This window comes from Rhinichthys klamathensis, unplaced genomic scaffold (genome assembly GCF_029890125.1).
Source record: "Rhinichthys klamathensis goyatoka isolate OS25496 unplaced genomic scaffold, OSU_Roscu_1.1 h1tg000180l_1, whole genome shotgun sequence".
NCBI lineage: Eukaryota > Metazoa > Chordata > Actinopteri > Cypriniformes > Leuciscidae > Rhinichthys > Rhinichthys klamathensis.
Window position 1 is genome coordinate 1644272 of NW_026606708.1, and position 15855 is coordinate 1660126.

The 15855-nt window shown below is 35.5% G+C and overlaps 3 protein-coding genes across 3 annotated transcripts in view; all 3 read right to left on the reverse strand.

Moving 5' to 3' along the window:
• Positions 1-15855, reverse strand: part of tmem9 (transmembrane protein 9) — a 196674-nt gene that overhangs the window by 105532 nt on the left and 75287 nt on the right. The gene's annotated exons all lie outside the window — the stretch shown is intronic.
• On the reverse strand, positions 3783-9417 carry LOC130094523 (sodium-coupled neutral amino acid transporter 3-like). Its single transcript, XM_056260842.1, has 15 exons — positions 9394-9417; positions 9182-9289; positions 8842-8957; positions 7116-7189; positions 6929-7021; positions 6483-6564; positions 6061-6143; positions 5547-5605; positions 5012-5140; positions 4828-4907; positions 4623-4723; positions 4400-4515; positions 4156-4300; positions 3974-4077; positions 3783-3894 (listed from the first exon to the last, which is right to left on the reverse strand). Exons 1-15 carry the CDS (start codon positions 9415-9417, stop codon positions 3793-3795), a joined length of 1416 nt encoding a protein of 471 aa, XP_056116817.1. The 3' UTR covers positions 3783-3792.
• On the reverse strand, positions 9744-11978 carry LOC130094591 (actin nucleation-promoting factor WAS-like). Its single transcript, XM_056260932.1, has 3 exons — positions 11645-11978; positions 10170-10310; positions 9744-9920 (listed from the first exon to the last, which is right to left on the reverse strand). The coding sequence occupies exons 1-3, from the start codon at positions 11747-11749 to the stop codon at positions 9813-9815; spliced, it is 354 nt and encodes a 117-aa protein (XP_056116907.1). The 5' UTR covers positions 11750-11978; the 3' UTR covers positions 9744-9812.

A 15855-nucleotide genomic window follows, 5' to 3' on the forward strand; every position in this document is an offset into this window, starting at 1 on the left:
ATTATTATTAACTAGAGATAATACACACACGAACACACACACACACACGTTGGAGCACCTATCATTATGAGGACATTCCATAGGTGTACTGGTTTTTATACTGTACAATCTATCCCCCTACACTAACCCCTTTTAGGTCATTTTAATTACGAGGACTCAGGAAATGTCCTCATAAATACCAGTGTAATTAACATGTCATTACAAAAATTTGTGTCCTCGTAAATCATATAAATAAGCACACACACACACAAAACCTGTCCTAATTGAAAGAAAACAAGTTGACAAAAATATTGAATCCAATATTTGGTGATAATATAGCATAACAAGAGATTTATAAGCAATTTTTTTGTAGGCCGTCTTTTTGACCGGGAACACCACGAATGTGACTTTGTGCCATTTTGTACAAAATAAAAGCATTTCAAAACAAACTTCCTGTTTAAACATCAAAACACACTATTGTCAAGTGCACTTTATATATATACAGTATATATATATATATATATATATATATATATAAAATATAAAATAAAAAAATATATATATAAAAATATACAAAAAAAATAATATATATATATATTGTTGAATATTGACAAATTGATCCACAAATAATGCTTTTTTCAATCAATTTTTTGATCAATGAGGCCTATACGATCAATCAGTTCAACAAAGAAATACAAAATCTAATTGAAAGAAAACAAGCGGACAAAATAATTGAATACAATATTTGGAGATAATAACAACCGATTTACAAGCAAGGTCATTTTTGACCGGGAACACAAAGGTGTTACAGGATTTCACACAGTGTAAGGGTGAAAGGGATAGTTCACCCAAAAATGAAAATGCTGTCATCATTTATTCACCCTCAAGTTGTTCCAAACATGTTTAAATTTCTTTGTTCTACTGAACACAAAGGAAGATATTTTGAAGAAAGTTAGTAACCAGGCCGCTTTGGGGCACCATTGACTTCCATAGTAGGAAAAAAAATACTATGGAAGTCAATGGTGTCCCAGTCAGAACTGTTCAGTTTCCCACATTCTTTTTTTACAGGTTTGGAACAACCTGAGGGTGAGTAAAAAAATCCTGGCCTTCGGGTGATGTTGCCTAAATACAAAAACATATTTCTGTTGAATTGAAGTGTATGATAGTTTTATATAATAAAACCAGTATTTGAAACATTTAACCATCTTTTGACTTTATTATTCAAGATAGCGCAATGTGTTCAACAATAAATACATGTATTTCTGAACATTAACTGTGGAATGCTGAATTGTTTCCATTTCATAAGTCGTCAGGCACTTAAAAAAAACAATCCTGAGGAAATGTGAATTACTAAATGTAATTGAATTTAAATTAAATCGTTTTATTAGCTTACCACAAATTTTTGATTCATTGCGTATTACATGTTTCATTTTATCTCAGCACTCAGGTCCAATTGAGCCTTTTTAAGTCCAAAAAGACTAGACTATGTTGTACACAGATATGCAATAACTGATATAAAGTTTCTCCCATTTCAACATATCACACACAATATGTACATAAAGACTATACAAAACACGCACACATTAACATTAATGATAGTTATGATGTCCAACATGAAACAATTTTAGTTGTGGTCCATGTAAACTTACAGATACTGATTGGGAGTGACAGAGGCATTTTAGTAAGCTTATGGACAATGAATGCTGTTCTACACCCCCATCAATGCCGTGTTATAGTGACCTTTCATATAGAGTGATTTACAGCATTTATTACTGTTCGGTCCATTTCTGGAGTGTAATTTTTGTCACTGTAACAACATGTCACCATATAAACCAGAACGAAATCAAGTATGCTCATTTTCAAGATGTTCAAAAAGTATTTTCAATTATACAACAAACAAAATGACATACAACATGAAAAATGCCAAAACAGTGTTTTGTGTTTCTTGAACACTACAAGATAATTAGTATTCCTTCACCTCTCTAAAACAGAGTAAAGAAATGTTGTCATATGACAGCGGCAAGAACTGCACTAACACTGTTGATGTACTGTAAGACATCTCATACTGTAGATTTCATTTGTTTGATTGGTGTAACAAGACATGTACCAATACATACAATACATTTACTTAAGGATCTTCATCTAACATTCAAGCATTGTCCTTAAAGATAATGTTGAAATTCATCACAAAACTGTACACTTTTCCTATTTAAATAAAATTATACACGGTATTTTTATATATATCATTCATCACAAATAAAGTTAACTGAGATTCACATACAGTGGGTTCCAAAGGTCTGAGACCAAATTGAATATCTGGGATTCAAAATCAAATATGAAAATAGAACGTTTTGGGATTAAAAAAATAAATAAAAGAAAAAAAGATAACATTACGGGTACACTGTGTAACTTTTTTTGTTCATACACCTTCAATCATTCTGTCAAAACTGTTTTTTTGTCTTACCCTGATTCACTATGATAAAGTGAGCCTATAATAAGCGTTTATATTTTAGACCTGACGGGATGGTTCTCGCGGGACATTGAGTAGGCCTACTATACGTCAGTCACCCGTGCGTGTCTTCTCATATCCGTAAATAGAGAAAAGTTGCTCCGGCTCTTTCGACTCGTGGATGGTGTGAGAGAGGCATAGTTGTCGAAGCGAGCGAGAAAGGTTGACATAGAGCTGCTACATCTCGAACCTCCGGGGAATCACCCGTGTTTTTCTCTCGTTTAAAAAAAAAAAACGTAGAATAGAGGAGAGTCTGCTGGCAAAAAGAGAACTCAACAGAGATCTTAATACAATGGGAATCATCATTGTCTTGGAGAGAACTGAGGTAGCTATTTCGTATTTGGAATGTTATAAAAGTGACGCAGAGATGCCGTTTTTATTGCTCAACTGGTGAGTAAGGTATTTTATTGAACAGATAAACCATTATGTAGTCTACCGGAGTTCATTGTAAAGCATTATCTATTGTAAAGGGTCATTTCATTATGGTTGTTGTAGCGCTGTACTGAGATTTATCTTCAAGGAAGTACCGTGTCTATTAATAGGTATAGCTACAGTAACTTCTTCAGCTAGTCAGCTTAAGATCCTTTCCATCTAAACTGCTTGTCTCTTAAGCATAGTAGTGAATGTTTTATGAGCAGCGGGATAGCATATTCATCCACAGTCACGCAGAGCCGAAGCACAACCAAAACAATGTTCTGTCTGTTTTGTTTTTTAACCACTAGGGTCAAAAGTTACATGGTGGACCTTTAAGATAGATTTAGGATCATCCGATTTTGCACAAATGTTTCACTTAAAATGTTATGCTAATAATATAATTTGTAATGAACGGAACAAAGCATTTTGACTAATGAAAGACTTTTGGATCCCAAAATATGCACTGATCAAAAAAAAAAAACACAAACTGTCTCTGTCACTGTAAAATTGCTCTGTTTAGTAGGAGGTAGACTTCAAACTGCATGTTTACACTTTTGGCAATAAAGATGAGTGAATTCTCATCATAGTTTCACAGTTTTTCCTCATGTAATTTAGGAAGTTCCATTTGCCAGTCATAACAGCAATATGTTATTAGAGCATCATGGCTATAACATGTCAAGAATATCTGTTACCAAGCAGGGTTTCTTTTTTTTTGAATTCTTCTTGGATTTTGGTAACTGGCCTCCTTGAAAACCTTTTAATTTTGGACTTATTGAAATTAAGGAGTTATCTGATTTGATATTTATCAAGCTAAATGAAACTGAACCTGGGTCACTGGTTGCAGGTTCAGGCCTGTGTGTTCTGTATTTGGTCTTTAGGATTCAGTTGTGTCAGTGTCCACCCATCGACTTCTTTCCAGTCACCCACTCTACTATGATGAACGTAATACTCATAATCATGAAGATGAAACCCAGTGTCACAAACACCATCGCCTGGAAAACATAAATGGAAGTGAGAAAAAAAGAAGCCATAGATCTGTGAGAGTGAAGTAACTTTCTGTCTGATTTTCACCTGGATCTTTGGCCGAGATTTCAACGGCTCCTGTTCTTTGGGGACGATGCAAATGTAGAATATTCCTGGCAATATGAAAATGAGGCTGGGAGCAGATGTGGCACCTAAAAGAAAAATGAATCAGTTGAATTCTGCATATTAATGTGACCATTAAAATCCTCTACGCTGCAAATCTGACTCACCAATGAAGCCGAAGATGTCACGAATGTTGGGCACGAAGATAACGAGAAGATTGACGGCAAAGAGGAGGCACACGGCGATGGAGATGTGACGCACCCAGCTGAAGGGCTTTTCAGGGAACAGAAGCTGCAAGACGGCACGGCGGATCTAGACAAAGACAATGCAGCACTGTCAACAATCAACCAGCAAGATGATGAGAGGAATTACATGCAAGCAATTACTAATGAGCCAGGAAAATTAATATACCGGGAAAAGAACCACAGGAACGGTCAGTGTCACTGCCATCAGCACAGCCAGCCGAACACACAGCATCAGGGTGTCTGTTTTACTGTACATCTCCAGAAGCTCTGAGTTCACTTTTGCTAAACATATGTAGATACATACCGATTGTTAAAACATTTTTAAATATCACAAATGTTGGTACTTTGATGATATATGGTATTTCGTAAATTTGTGAAGTTCTTATTACCATAGAAGGTGAGGTAGCCAAAGATGGCAGTCAACAGGTACATGACAAACATGGCCAAAATAGAGATATTAGAAATATTTTGCATGCGTTTCTTGCTTGGACTGAAATAACAAGGAGACAAAGATGCAAATCTATTAATACATTTAAAATGTGAATGAATGTGAAATGGCAATGTGAATCAACAAAACTGCAATTACAGCCTTACTTTTTTAGTTCTGTGTAAATGGGCAACACTTCAGGGTGACACACAAAAGCAAACGCCATAATGGGAATGGTAAAAGCAGTCTGTGATTTAAAAAACAAACATGAAATTAACAGATTAATTCATTGGGTTTGAAGTAAAGCCAAAAGGACACCTGATAATAAGATTGGCAGTAGATATCTCTCACCTCTGGGTTGACAGTTATAAATTTAGCTTCACAAGTGTCAGCGGTGGAGTTGTATATGCTTTCATTGAGAAAAGTGCCATTTTTGCTGGGTTCTACAGGACACCCTGTGACAAACTTCTTGTAGATGACCTAATAAGACACAATGGAGAGATGCATTCATTTGTCACAATGACATGATTAATGTAGTGTCCCAATCTATGGTTTTCCCATGGAATTGGGCTACTTTTAAAATGCTGCAGTGTTTTCTTTCTTCTTCTTTTTTCAGCGGGTGAAATGTTTGATATTGCATAATTTGTACTGCCTGAAGTGCTTGATTTGAAATGGGCTATTTGAGTTTTGTGAGGGAGGGTCTGTATAGTGATTACTACTATATAGTAATTTTGACATTGTGTAAAATGCACAACAATGAATGTAAAAATGTATTTTAGGTATGGGAGTGGCAAATTTTGAGTTTTGATATTTGGTATAGGGTCACTGGGCTAGTTTTGTTTCTGTTGGTGTCTTTATATGTAAGTAGATGGGAGAGTTGACTTACAGATATGAGAAAGAAGACCATGCAGCTGAGGGAGAGGCCACTGGTGTAGCCTAGATACCCTAAAATAAAAGCATAAATACATGATAAATCCATGTACATATTCATACCAATTTTTCAGGCTATGGGTTCGATTGGGTTCCAAGGTGTGTACTGATAAAATGTTTTATCTTTAATGCACTATAATGGTGCGGTCACATTAACAAAATTTAGTCACTTTTGAACCAAGCAGCCTTCTGTTGGTCAGTGTGGCTATTTCACGTGACCACCTTAAAATTAGCAAAATTATGTGCCTGGGGATCTTTTCGCCCTTACGCGAAATTTCGCCAAACAATGTGACTGGCTTAAATCACTTTGAATTTAAAACCGTCTGGACTCATTTAAGACACTCAACATAGATCTTTAGTGCAGGTGTGTAAATGTTTGATTGAGATTATGGTTATTATGAAATAAAATAGAATGACAGAGGGAGAAAACTGAAAATGAATGAATGAAGGGAAAAGTGGCAGGAACGTACCGAGTCGTTTCATAAATGCCAGGGGAAGAATGATTCCGACACTAACGATAATGATGAGATACTTCCCATTAACGAACCATGCACTGACAAAGAGAAAAAGGTGTTTTACACAAAATGTCATGCTAATAGGAGTGATCATATGACTATAAAAAGCAGTCAGAGTGTTTTAACCATGTACACAGAGAATTAAAAATGTAAAAAAGAAATGAAAAGGAAATACAGTGGGGTTCAAAAGCCACAAATGTGCTTATTTGATTAGTGACTTAGAAATAGTACACAATAAATAGCCCAAAACATTTTTTGGTTTGGCTTTTTCAGAACCCTTGTTTTTACATGTTTTGTTTTAGATTTTTATCATGGTCTCATATTTGGACCCCACTGTATCTGGCACATCAGCATCAGTACTATGTTCTGGTACTCACGTATAGTCATCTGGCAGTTCCATAAGACCCTGAATAACATGAGGTAACTCTATCTTCACAATGAACAGGTACGTGGACATTGCTGTTGGATCAAAGATAGAACACAATTAGTGTTGTTGTGATCAGCACTCATATTGCTTTATGTGGTTATCACTGATTTTGATTTATCAGCCGTGATGTCTTATGACTTCATGAGTACACTCTAAAAAATGCTGGGTTGTTTCAACCCAAATTTGGGTCAAATATGGACAAACCCAAACGTTGGGTTAAAAATGTAATTAAAAAAATTACAGTTGAAAGTGAAAGTTGAAGTTGGGTTAAAATGTTAAATTACATTTTTAACCCAACATTTGGGTTTGTCCACATTTGACCCAAATTTGGGTTTAAACAACCCAGCATTGTTTAGAGTGTATAACTACTGACAGCAATAATGCATTTAATTTTACCTCCAATGTTGTGCAATGTTATAACGCATCCTGCTAAGATTTTCCCAGGTGTACCAAATGCACGGTTCCCGAGCTGTTCATATGCACGGATCCCTAAACACACAAACAAACGTAATGGAAAGGTGAGATGCTTTTTTCATGCTATCAGGATTGCCTTTGAAGACATTAGAGAGAAGATGTTTCTCACCAACCACTTCAGCACTCTTCAGAAGCAGGTGGATGGAGTAGGCAGAGAGAAGAGCGATGCTTATCAACAGGATTCTGAAAACAAGTAACTCAAATGATGAAACTATAAACAACAACAGAAAAAAGTAACTTCTTACTGTATACTTAAATGTAGTCCACCCAAAAATTAAATGTCATCATTTACTGACACTCATGTCATTTCAAATCTACGACTTTCTGAGCAGAAAAGAAGAATGTCACTGGGGTCCAAAACAACATTGAACCCCAATGATTTTCATTGTATAGACAAAAAAAAACTAAACATTTTTTGTCCCACAGAAGAAAAGTCAGCTTTGGAGCAACATGAGGGTGATTTTTGGGACAACTATCCCTTTAATCTCCTGCATAGATGGGTATTCAGAGAAGTCTTATCCCCAAAATATTATTTTATTATATGATCAAATCTTGCCCTTTTGATTTTACAGATTATCAGACTCACCAATCTGTCCTTTGACTTTCAGAGGTGCTAATTTAATCACGATTAGGTGCCGCAAAGTACAGTTTCATCAGAGATATTATTACCGCCGCAAGTCGTCGAGTCATCTAACCTCTAATCTCATTAATGACGCATTAGACAAGCTCAGGCGTGTTTTTCTTCGTAGTAGCCTACAACCCACAAAAACACTGTCACACACATCTCTGCGATAAAGGTATGCAACATAAACAAAGACGCTTTCTAGTTAACACTTCCCCCTAGTGTCTTTTAGACATAGGCCTATCTGTAATTGCATATTGCTGAATGTTATGATTGGCAGGAGTGTTTTCCTTTTAGCAGAGAAGCTGTTGAGATTAGCAAACTATTTTTTGTACAACAAGCTGCTTTAAAAGCCTATTTGAGATGGACAGACAGACAGACAGACAGTCAGGCTTTGATTCAATTACAGCAGGCTATTTATAACCCTTCTAAATCTGATCTGTGAGGGTAGTACATGTGCGTGTCACATCATAGACAAGGTGACGTTAAAGCTCCCTACACAATAAAACCCGATCGTTCACAAGGATTAGCAATTGTCCTATCAATAAATATTATTTTATTTTTGCTGTTTTTGTAGTTTTCATAGCCTGTTTGCTTTCAGAACTGAGTGTATGCCTACTTGATTTATTCAAGCAATGAAAATGAAAGAATGAAGTAAATATATTTAGCAGAGACTCTTCCCTTTTGTTACACGATACCTCAGGGAAGAAAAAAACATGCAAATATTTGACTTTGTATTGACTGAGTATTTGTAAGGCTGGATGTGGCTGGCACATGTGTACGTGACAGAGGCACACTGGAGTATGGAAGCATATGCCTACAGTTGAATGTAGATGGACACAAAGAAGCCTTAATGCTCAGCTGAACTCAGACACGCATATGCAACACACACATTCCAGCATACTAACAGAAGTCCTGTATAAGAAGGTGTGCTCTACGGTGCTTAAAATAAAATGCAGCCAAATGCCAAAGAGAGGCGTTATTCCACCTCTCTAGACTTGAAATGTTCTGTTTATATTTGTAACTTTGGACCAGATGTATCAGAAAGACTAGAAAGGCTCTTCAACTCAAATGGGATTTACTCACAGTACATTTGACATAAAAGAAACAGTAGAGCTTCTTTTTGCCATATCACACCTTCAATAACCTTTATTTTGATTATACATCAAATCAACCCAAATGCATGCATAATTGCAAGTGTAGTTTGACTTACACAAAAAGGATGATTCCAGTGTTGGCCATGGCATAAGCCAGTCCCAGAATTCCACTGCCCATAATGGCGTTACTGAGGTTGAAAATAGACATCCCGAAAGAAGTCTTTCCCTCAAACTGGAATAAAAGATGAATGATGTATTAGTCATGAACCTATTTAACTGAATAGGGTTCTTTAGCCTGAAGGGTAGTTTCACTTTTTATGTGTAACTCCACAAACAAATTTAAGGATGGAGAAGTTAGAAATTATAGCGTCTGTGTTTGTTTCAATCAATCTTCTAATCAGTTTCACCCCTACTTGTATGTTTCTGTGAAGTAAATGATGACATTTGCGTACTCACATCTGTAAAATTAGTTGTTCCATTGCTTTTATCGTGGAGGAACGTTTCGCTTTCTGTTATGTTTTCGATAACGATATGAAGTTCTAGGTACTGTTTGGATGGACAGTCCTTCAAAGATCCAAACAAATTCCACAGCGCTAAGCATCAGTGATCAAACTGAACATGCTCAACAGTTTATCCGTTCTACTACCTTTACCACTTTAAGTTCTTACTATTTTAACATTTAAGCTGCTCATACTAAAGGACCTAAAACATGACTTTACTACATTAGATAGTTCAGTCAATGGTTCAAATAGAGACAAAATGGAAGTATTTTTTTTTACAGTGGTTAATACCCAACCAGAAAATTAGCCCAACTAGTTTGTCAGCAACAACTGTGTGAATTCATCATACATGCAAAGACTGTGTGCAACTTTAGCTCTTTTTGCCTGCCTGAATGCAGACAGTTTTGTGGTGGACAGTACTATAAGGAAGTGTTGGTAATACGCAAAATTAACTTTACAGGAAAGAGAAATAAAAACTTCCTCAACACACAAAAAAAAAAAAAAAAAAAATTTGCTATTTGATACTGTGAAAACATGTTAAAATCAACTGTAATAATGACAGTGAGCATAACGCACAAGGTTGGGATTTACAACAGGTAAATACTTACATCTCCAGGGAAAGTGTGAAAAAAAGCCATGACTCTTTGGTACATTAGTTGGTTATAGATTTCCTGTTCCCACACCAGCTTCCCTGCCTGAAGAGAAATAACAAGTCTAAGATCATCTTAGTTTTCTCCCAAGCAAACACAGGTCAAATATGTTCAGAACTACCCATGGGGAAAAGTTTGTTTTATTTTATTTGATATTTTAAACAGTTTGTTGAGATTTTAATTCACACGTGCACATGCAAAATGTGATAATGATTATTATAATGACTAGATTTAATGCATTTCTTTAGGCTGTTAACACGATGTTTGCCGATAAGAGAGAAATGGTCTCAAAACCTTGAGGTCAAAGAGACGGATGAAAAAGGAGCGCTGATGACTGTCCTTGACGAAACACACTACTCCAGATTGCTGAGGTGTCCAGCGGTTCGGCTCGCTCGGAACAGCCATGAGCAACTGCACAACCGCTGAGGACAGAGACTGCAGACAAAACCAGAAAAAAAGGCTGTATTTAGCATCACACAAAAGCGTATTATTCTCACATGCATGATTGTTTGTGAATCACTTTCACCAATTAACGCTGAGCAAACACTTAAAGTTGCAGATAATAGTCGCTTTTTTATTATTCTGTGATAGGAAATGTCTTTAAGCAACTTCCCCTGTCATACCCCACAGTTCAAGCTGCAGTGAGGGCTAATTTCACACCTTTTCTTCCTCTAATCATAAAAGCTTTTACTCTGTGCAGTCAAGCAGCACCAAAAATACCCACAAAATGGCAGTTCCTGCGTTGACGGATCTACAACAGGTCTGTTAGAGGAAGGCTACAGTCTTTTGATAATGATTGCTCAACTTCATCATGGTTGCATAGTTAGTGTGTATGTATATTAGATAAAAGCTTCTGCTACATAAATGGTCGCCAACAACAGAACAACAGGATGTCTTGAATGTGTCATAATGGAATGATCAGAGGAAGTAGAAATAAACAACCACATACAGAAGTGAGAAACACGTTTGGATTCACTGGTTTACCTAAAGCTTTCTGTGATGTACAGTAAAGGCTAGGCTACATGTGGCTGCAATTCTTTTTAAATAATTAACTGAAAAATCCGTAACATTTATTTTTTTTTAAATGGGTATAGTGAATTTACAGTAAAAATGTGAAGAAATATAAATATTTCAAGAAAATACAACCATTTGAAATGCGTCACGCAGGGAGTTCTGAAATTGTAATTGTACTGATATAACTTTAACAGTATGTTGTGTTGTCTGAATAGTGCAAATTTACACTGCACTGTTTTACATTAAACGTGCTGTTTTACATTTTGCTTCTGTTAAATCTACACTTTTTCACTGTATATTGTAAGGTAATTTTTTTTTTAAATGTGAGTCACACCATTAAGTTAAAAGTGAAAAAGTTAAAAGTGTTAAAAGTTCAATTAAGTTACAAAATGTGTGATTTGTTTTTTTTTTCCACATGGTCTAAGTGAAAATGCTTCACTTCTTATTTCAGATAAATGAGGGGGAAAACACATAAAAAAAAGAGTTCAATCAATGACAGCTTCTCAAAAGGAGAGGTAAAAAATATGGTCAATATTTCTTGTCTACAGATTTCACCATATCTTAATGCATACATTTTCACACCATTTCTCAATGCATACATTTTCACACACACACATAAATAAGTCTTTTAAAGCATTTAAATCAAACTTTTGGCCCACCGTTTGCACAGATGTGTCTCAATTTCATGATGAAAAACACTCCATCTTCCCTCTAAAGTGTAAATTTACCTTAGTACTGAAGGCCTCTGAACTTACCACACACCTCCTGCCCAGCAGATCCTCCAGCCTCTCATTCTCCTGTGGACTGAGCAGAGAGCAGCCCGCATTCTCCTGACCTTTCTCCTTCGATGCTCGCCTCATGGCCTCATATGCTCATGGACCAAACCGTTCAAAAGTTACACTCGAAGCGAGAGAAAGAAAGAGACCCCGAGAGAGAACGAGAGATCTCCTCTGCACTACCGGTGACTAGTCTGAACAGCGAGCATTGAGTTTCTCTTCCTAGTTCTTACTCTCAGCAACAGCAGACAAAAGCTTTTCACAGGAAATGGACAACCACACTTTTTTTTCTTTTCTATTTTCATTCTCTCGCCTGCTTGTCAGCTTGACACACTGCTGTATGTTCATGTTGCTTTCAGATCAGAGCAGAAGACCTCTTAGTGCAGTCAGAACAGACATTACAGTGTACAACTACACCAAGATAACCTTCTGTTGGTTGGTTTCCATCCGTGCCTCTAATATCTGTCTGAATGTTACAAATGATGAAGGACAGAAAACAAACTAAACAAATGGGATGAGGAATTACTAACTGTGATTAAAAAAAGAAGAAGAAATGAAATAAAACAAAAAGTGAAATGAAAACCTAACATTATGGAAATGAGATGCAAAAGATTTTTTTGGCTTTACTTTTGACCAAAGTTCCTCACACAACCAAACTGTTCAGCTTTTTGTTTTGCAGTCGTTAAAAATAATTAGTTGAGGCAATATTTGAGAAAAAGAAAGACATTTTGCATTCAGGGGTGTAATTGTTTTTCGTAATTTAGCTAAAATGGATTTGTTTGTTTTAATAAATGCTAAATTTCTCCTTCTGCAAATACACCCTTGTTACAGCAAATACTGATCTCCTGGTTAGATTTTTTTTTCCAACTGGAAACGCTTTAATTAGCACACATTATCATTATTATTATTATTATTATTAACTAGAGATAATACACACACGAACACACACACACACACGTTGGAGCACCTATCATTATGAGGACATTCCATAGGTGTACTGGTTTTTATACTGTACAATCTATCCCCCTACACTAACCCCTTTTAGGTCATTTTAATTACGAGGACTCAGGAAATGTCCTCATAAATACCAGTGTAATTAACATGTCATTACAAAAATTTGTGTCCTCGTAAATCATATAAATAAGCACACACACACACAAAACCTGTCCTAATTGAAAGAAAACAAGTTGACAAAAATATTGAATCCAATATTTGGTGATAATATAGCATAACAAGAGATTTATAAGCAATTTTTTTGTAGGCCGTCTTTTTGACCGGGAACACCACGAATGTGACTTTGTGCCATTTTGTACAAAATAAAAGCATTTCAAAACAAACTTCCTGTTTAAACATCAAAACACACTATTGTCAAGTGCACTTTATATATATACAGTATATATATATATATATATATATATATATATAAAATATAAAATAAAAAAATATATATATAAAAATATACAAAAAAAATAATATATATATATATTGTTGAATATTGACAAATTGATCCACAAATAATGCTTTTTTCAATCAATTTTTTGATCAATGAGGCCTATACGATCAATCAGTTCAACAAAGAAATACAAAATCTAATTGAAAGAAAACAAGCGGACAAAATAATTGAATACAATATTTGGAGATAATAACAACCGATTTACAAGCAAGGTCATTTTTGACCGGGAACACAAAGGTGTTACAGGATTTCACACAGTGTAAGGGTGAAAGGGATAGTTCACCCAAAAATGAAAATGCTGTCATCATTTATTCACCCTCAAGTTGTTCCAAACATGTTTAAATTTCTTTGTTCTACTGAACACAAAGGAAGATATTTTGAAGAAAGTTAGTAACCAGGCCGCTTTGGGGCACCATTGACTTCCATAGTAGGAAAAAAAATACTATGGAAGTCAATGGTGTCCCAGTCAGAACTGTTCAGTTTCCCACATTCTTTTTTTACAGGTTTGGAACAACCTGAGGGTGAGTAAAAAAATCCTGGCCTTCGGGTGATGTTGCCTAAATACAAAAACATATTTCTGTTGAATTGAAGTGTATGATAGTTTTATATAATAAAACCAGTATTTGAAACATTTAACCATCTTTTGACTTTATTATTCAAGATAGCGCAATGTGTTCAACAATAAATACATGTATTTCTGAACATTAACTGTGGAATGCTGAATTGTTTCCATTTCATAAGTCGTCAGGCACTTAAAAAAAACAATCCTGAGGAAATGTGAATTACTAAATGTAATTGAATTTAAATTAAATCGTTTTATTAGCTTACCACAAATTTTTGATTCATTGCGTATTACATGTTTCATTTTATCTCAGCACTCAGGTCCAATTGAGCCTTTTTAAGTCCAAAAAGACTAGACTATGTTGTACACAGATATGCAATAACTGATATAAAGTTTCTCCCATTTCAACATATCACACACAATATGTACATAAAGACTATACAAAACACGCACACATTAACATTAATGATAGTTATGATGTCCAACATGAAACAATTTTAGTTGTGGTCCATGTAAACTTACAGATACTGATTGGGAGTGACAGAGGCATTTTAGTAAGCTTATGGACAATGAATGCTGTTCTACACCCCCATCAATGCCGTGTTATAGTGACCTTTCATATAGAGTGATTTACAGCATTTATTACTGTTCGGTCCATTTCTGGAGTGTAATTTTTGTCACTGTAACAACATGTCACCATATAAACCAGAACGAAATCAAGTATGCTCATTTTCAAGATGTTCAAAAAGTATTTTCAATTATACAACAAACAAAATGACATACAACATGAAAAATGCCAAAACAGTGTTTTGTGTTTCTTGAACACTACAAGATAATTAGTATTCCTTCACCTCTCTAAAACAGAGTAAAGAAATGTTGTCATATGACAGCGGCAAGAACTGCACTAACACTGTTGATGTACTGTAAGACATCTCATACTGTAGATTTCATTTGTTTGATTGGTGTAACAAGACATGTACCAATACATACAATACATTTACTTAAGGATCTTCATCTAACATTCAAGCATTGTCCTTAAAGATAATGTTGAAATTCATCACAAAACTGTACACTTTTCCTATTTAAATAAAATTATACACGGTATTTTTATATATATCATTCATCACAAATAAAGTTAACTGAGATTCACATACAGTGGGTTCCAAAGGTCTGAGACCAAATTGAATATCTGGGATTCAAAATCAAATATGAAAATAGAACGTTTTGGGATTAAAAAAATAAATAAAAGAAAAAAAGATAACATTACGGGTACACTGTGTAACTTTTTTTGTTCATACACCTTCAATCATTCTGTCAAAACTGTTTTTTTGTCTTACCCTGATTCACTATGATAAAGTGAGCCTATAATAAGCGTTTATATTTTAGACCTGACGGGATGGTTCTCGCGGGACATTGAGTAGGCCTACTATACGTCAGTCACCCGTGCGTGTCTTCTCATATCCGTAAATAGAGAAAAGTTGCTCCGGCTCTTTCGACTCGTGGATGGTGTGAGAGAGGCATAGTTGTCGAAGCGAGCGAGAAAGGTTGACATAGAGCTGCTACATCTCGAACCTCCGGGGAATCACCCGTGTTTTTCTCTCGTTTAAAAAAAAAAAACGTAGAATAGAGGAGAGTCTGCTGGCAAAAAGAGAACTCAACAGAGATCTTAATACAATGGGAATCATCATTGTCTTGGAGAGAACTGAGGTAGCTATTTCGTATTTGGAATGTTATAAAAGTGACGCAGAGATGCCGTTTTTATTGCTCAACTGGTGAGTAAGGTATTTTATTGAACAGATAAACCATTATGTAGTCTACCGGAGTTCATTGTAAAGCATTATCTATTGTAAAGGGTCATTTCATTATGGTTGTTGTAGCGCTGTACTGAGATTTATCTTCAAGGAAGTACCGTGTCTATTAATAGGTATAGCTACAGTAACTTCTTCAGCTAGTCAGCTTAAGATCCTTTCCATCTAAACTGCTTGTCTCTTAAGCATAGTAGTGAATGTTTTATGAGCAGCGGGATAGCATATTCATCCACAGTCACGCAGAGCCGAAGCACAACCAAAACAATGTTCTGTCTGTTTTGTTTTTTAACCACTAGGGTCAAAAGTTACATGGTGGACCTTTAAGATAGATTTAGGATCATCCGATTTTGCACAAATGTTTCACTTA

Excerpts from the sequence above, each read along its gene's own strand:
- LOC130094523 (XM_056260842.1), bottom strand. The coding sequence starts at position 9,417 with ATGAGCAGCTTAAATGTTAAAATA. Across the intron at positions 8,958-9,181 it reads GAACAACTAATTTTACAGAT|TTTGAGGGAAAGACTTCTTT; the intron begins GTGAGTACGCAA and ends CTTTTATTCCAG. Across the intron at positions 3,895-3,973 it reads AATCTCGGCCAAAGATCCAG|GCGATGGTGTTTGTGACACT; the intron begins GTGAAAATCAGA and ends TATGTTTTCCAG.
- LOC130094591 (XM_056260932.1), bottom strand. The coding sequence starts at position 11,749 with ATGAGGCGAGCATCGAAGGAGAAAGGTCAGGAGAATGCGGGCTGCTCT. Across the intron at positions 10,311-11,644 it reads TGCTGGGCAGGAGGTGTGTG|TCTCTGTCCTCAGCGGTTGT; the intron begins GTAAGTTCAGAG and ends TTTTGTCTGCAG. Across the intron at positions 9,921-10,169 it reads TCCGTCTCTTTGACCTCAAG|GCAGGGAAGCTGGTGTGGGA; the intron begins GTTTTGAGACCA and ends ATTTCTCTTCAG.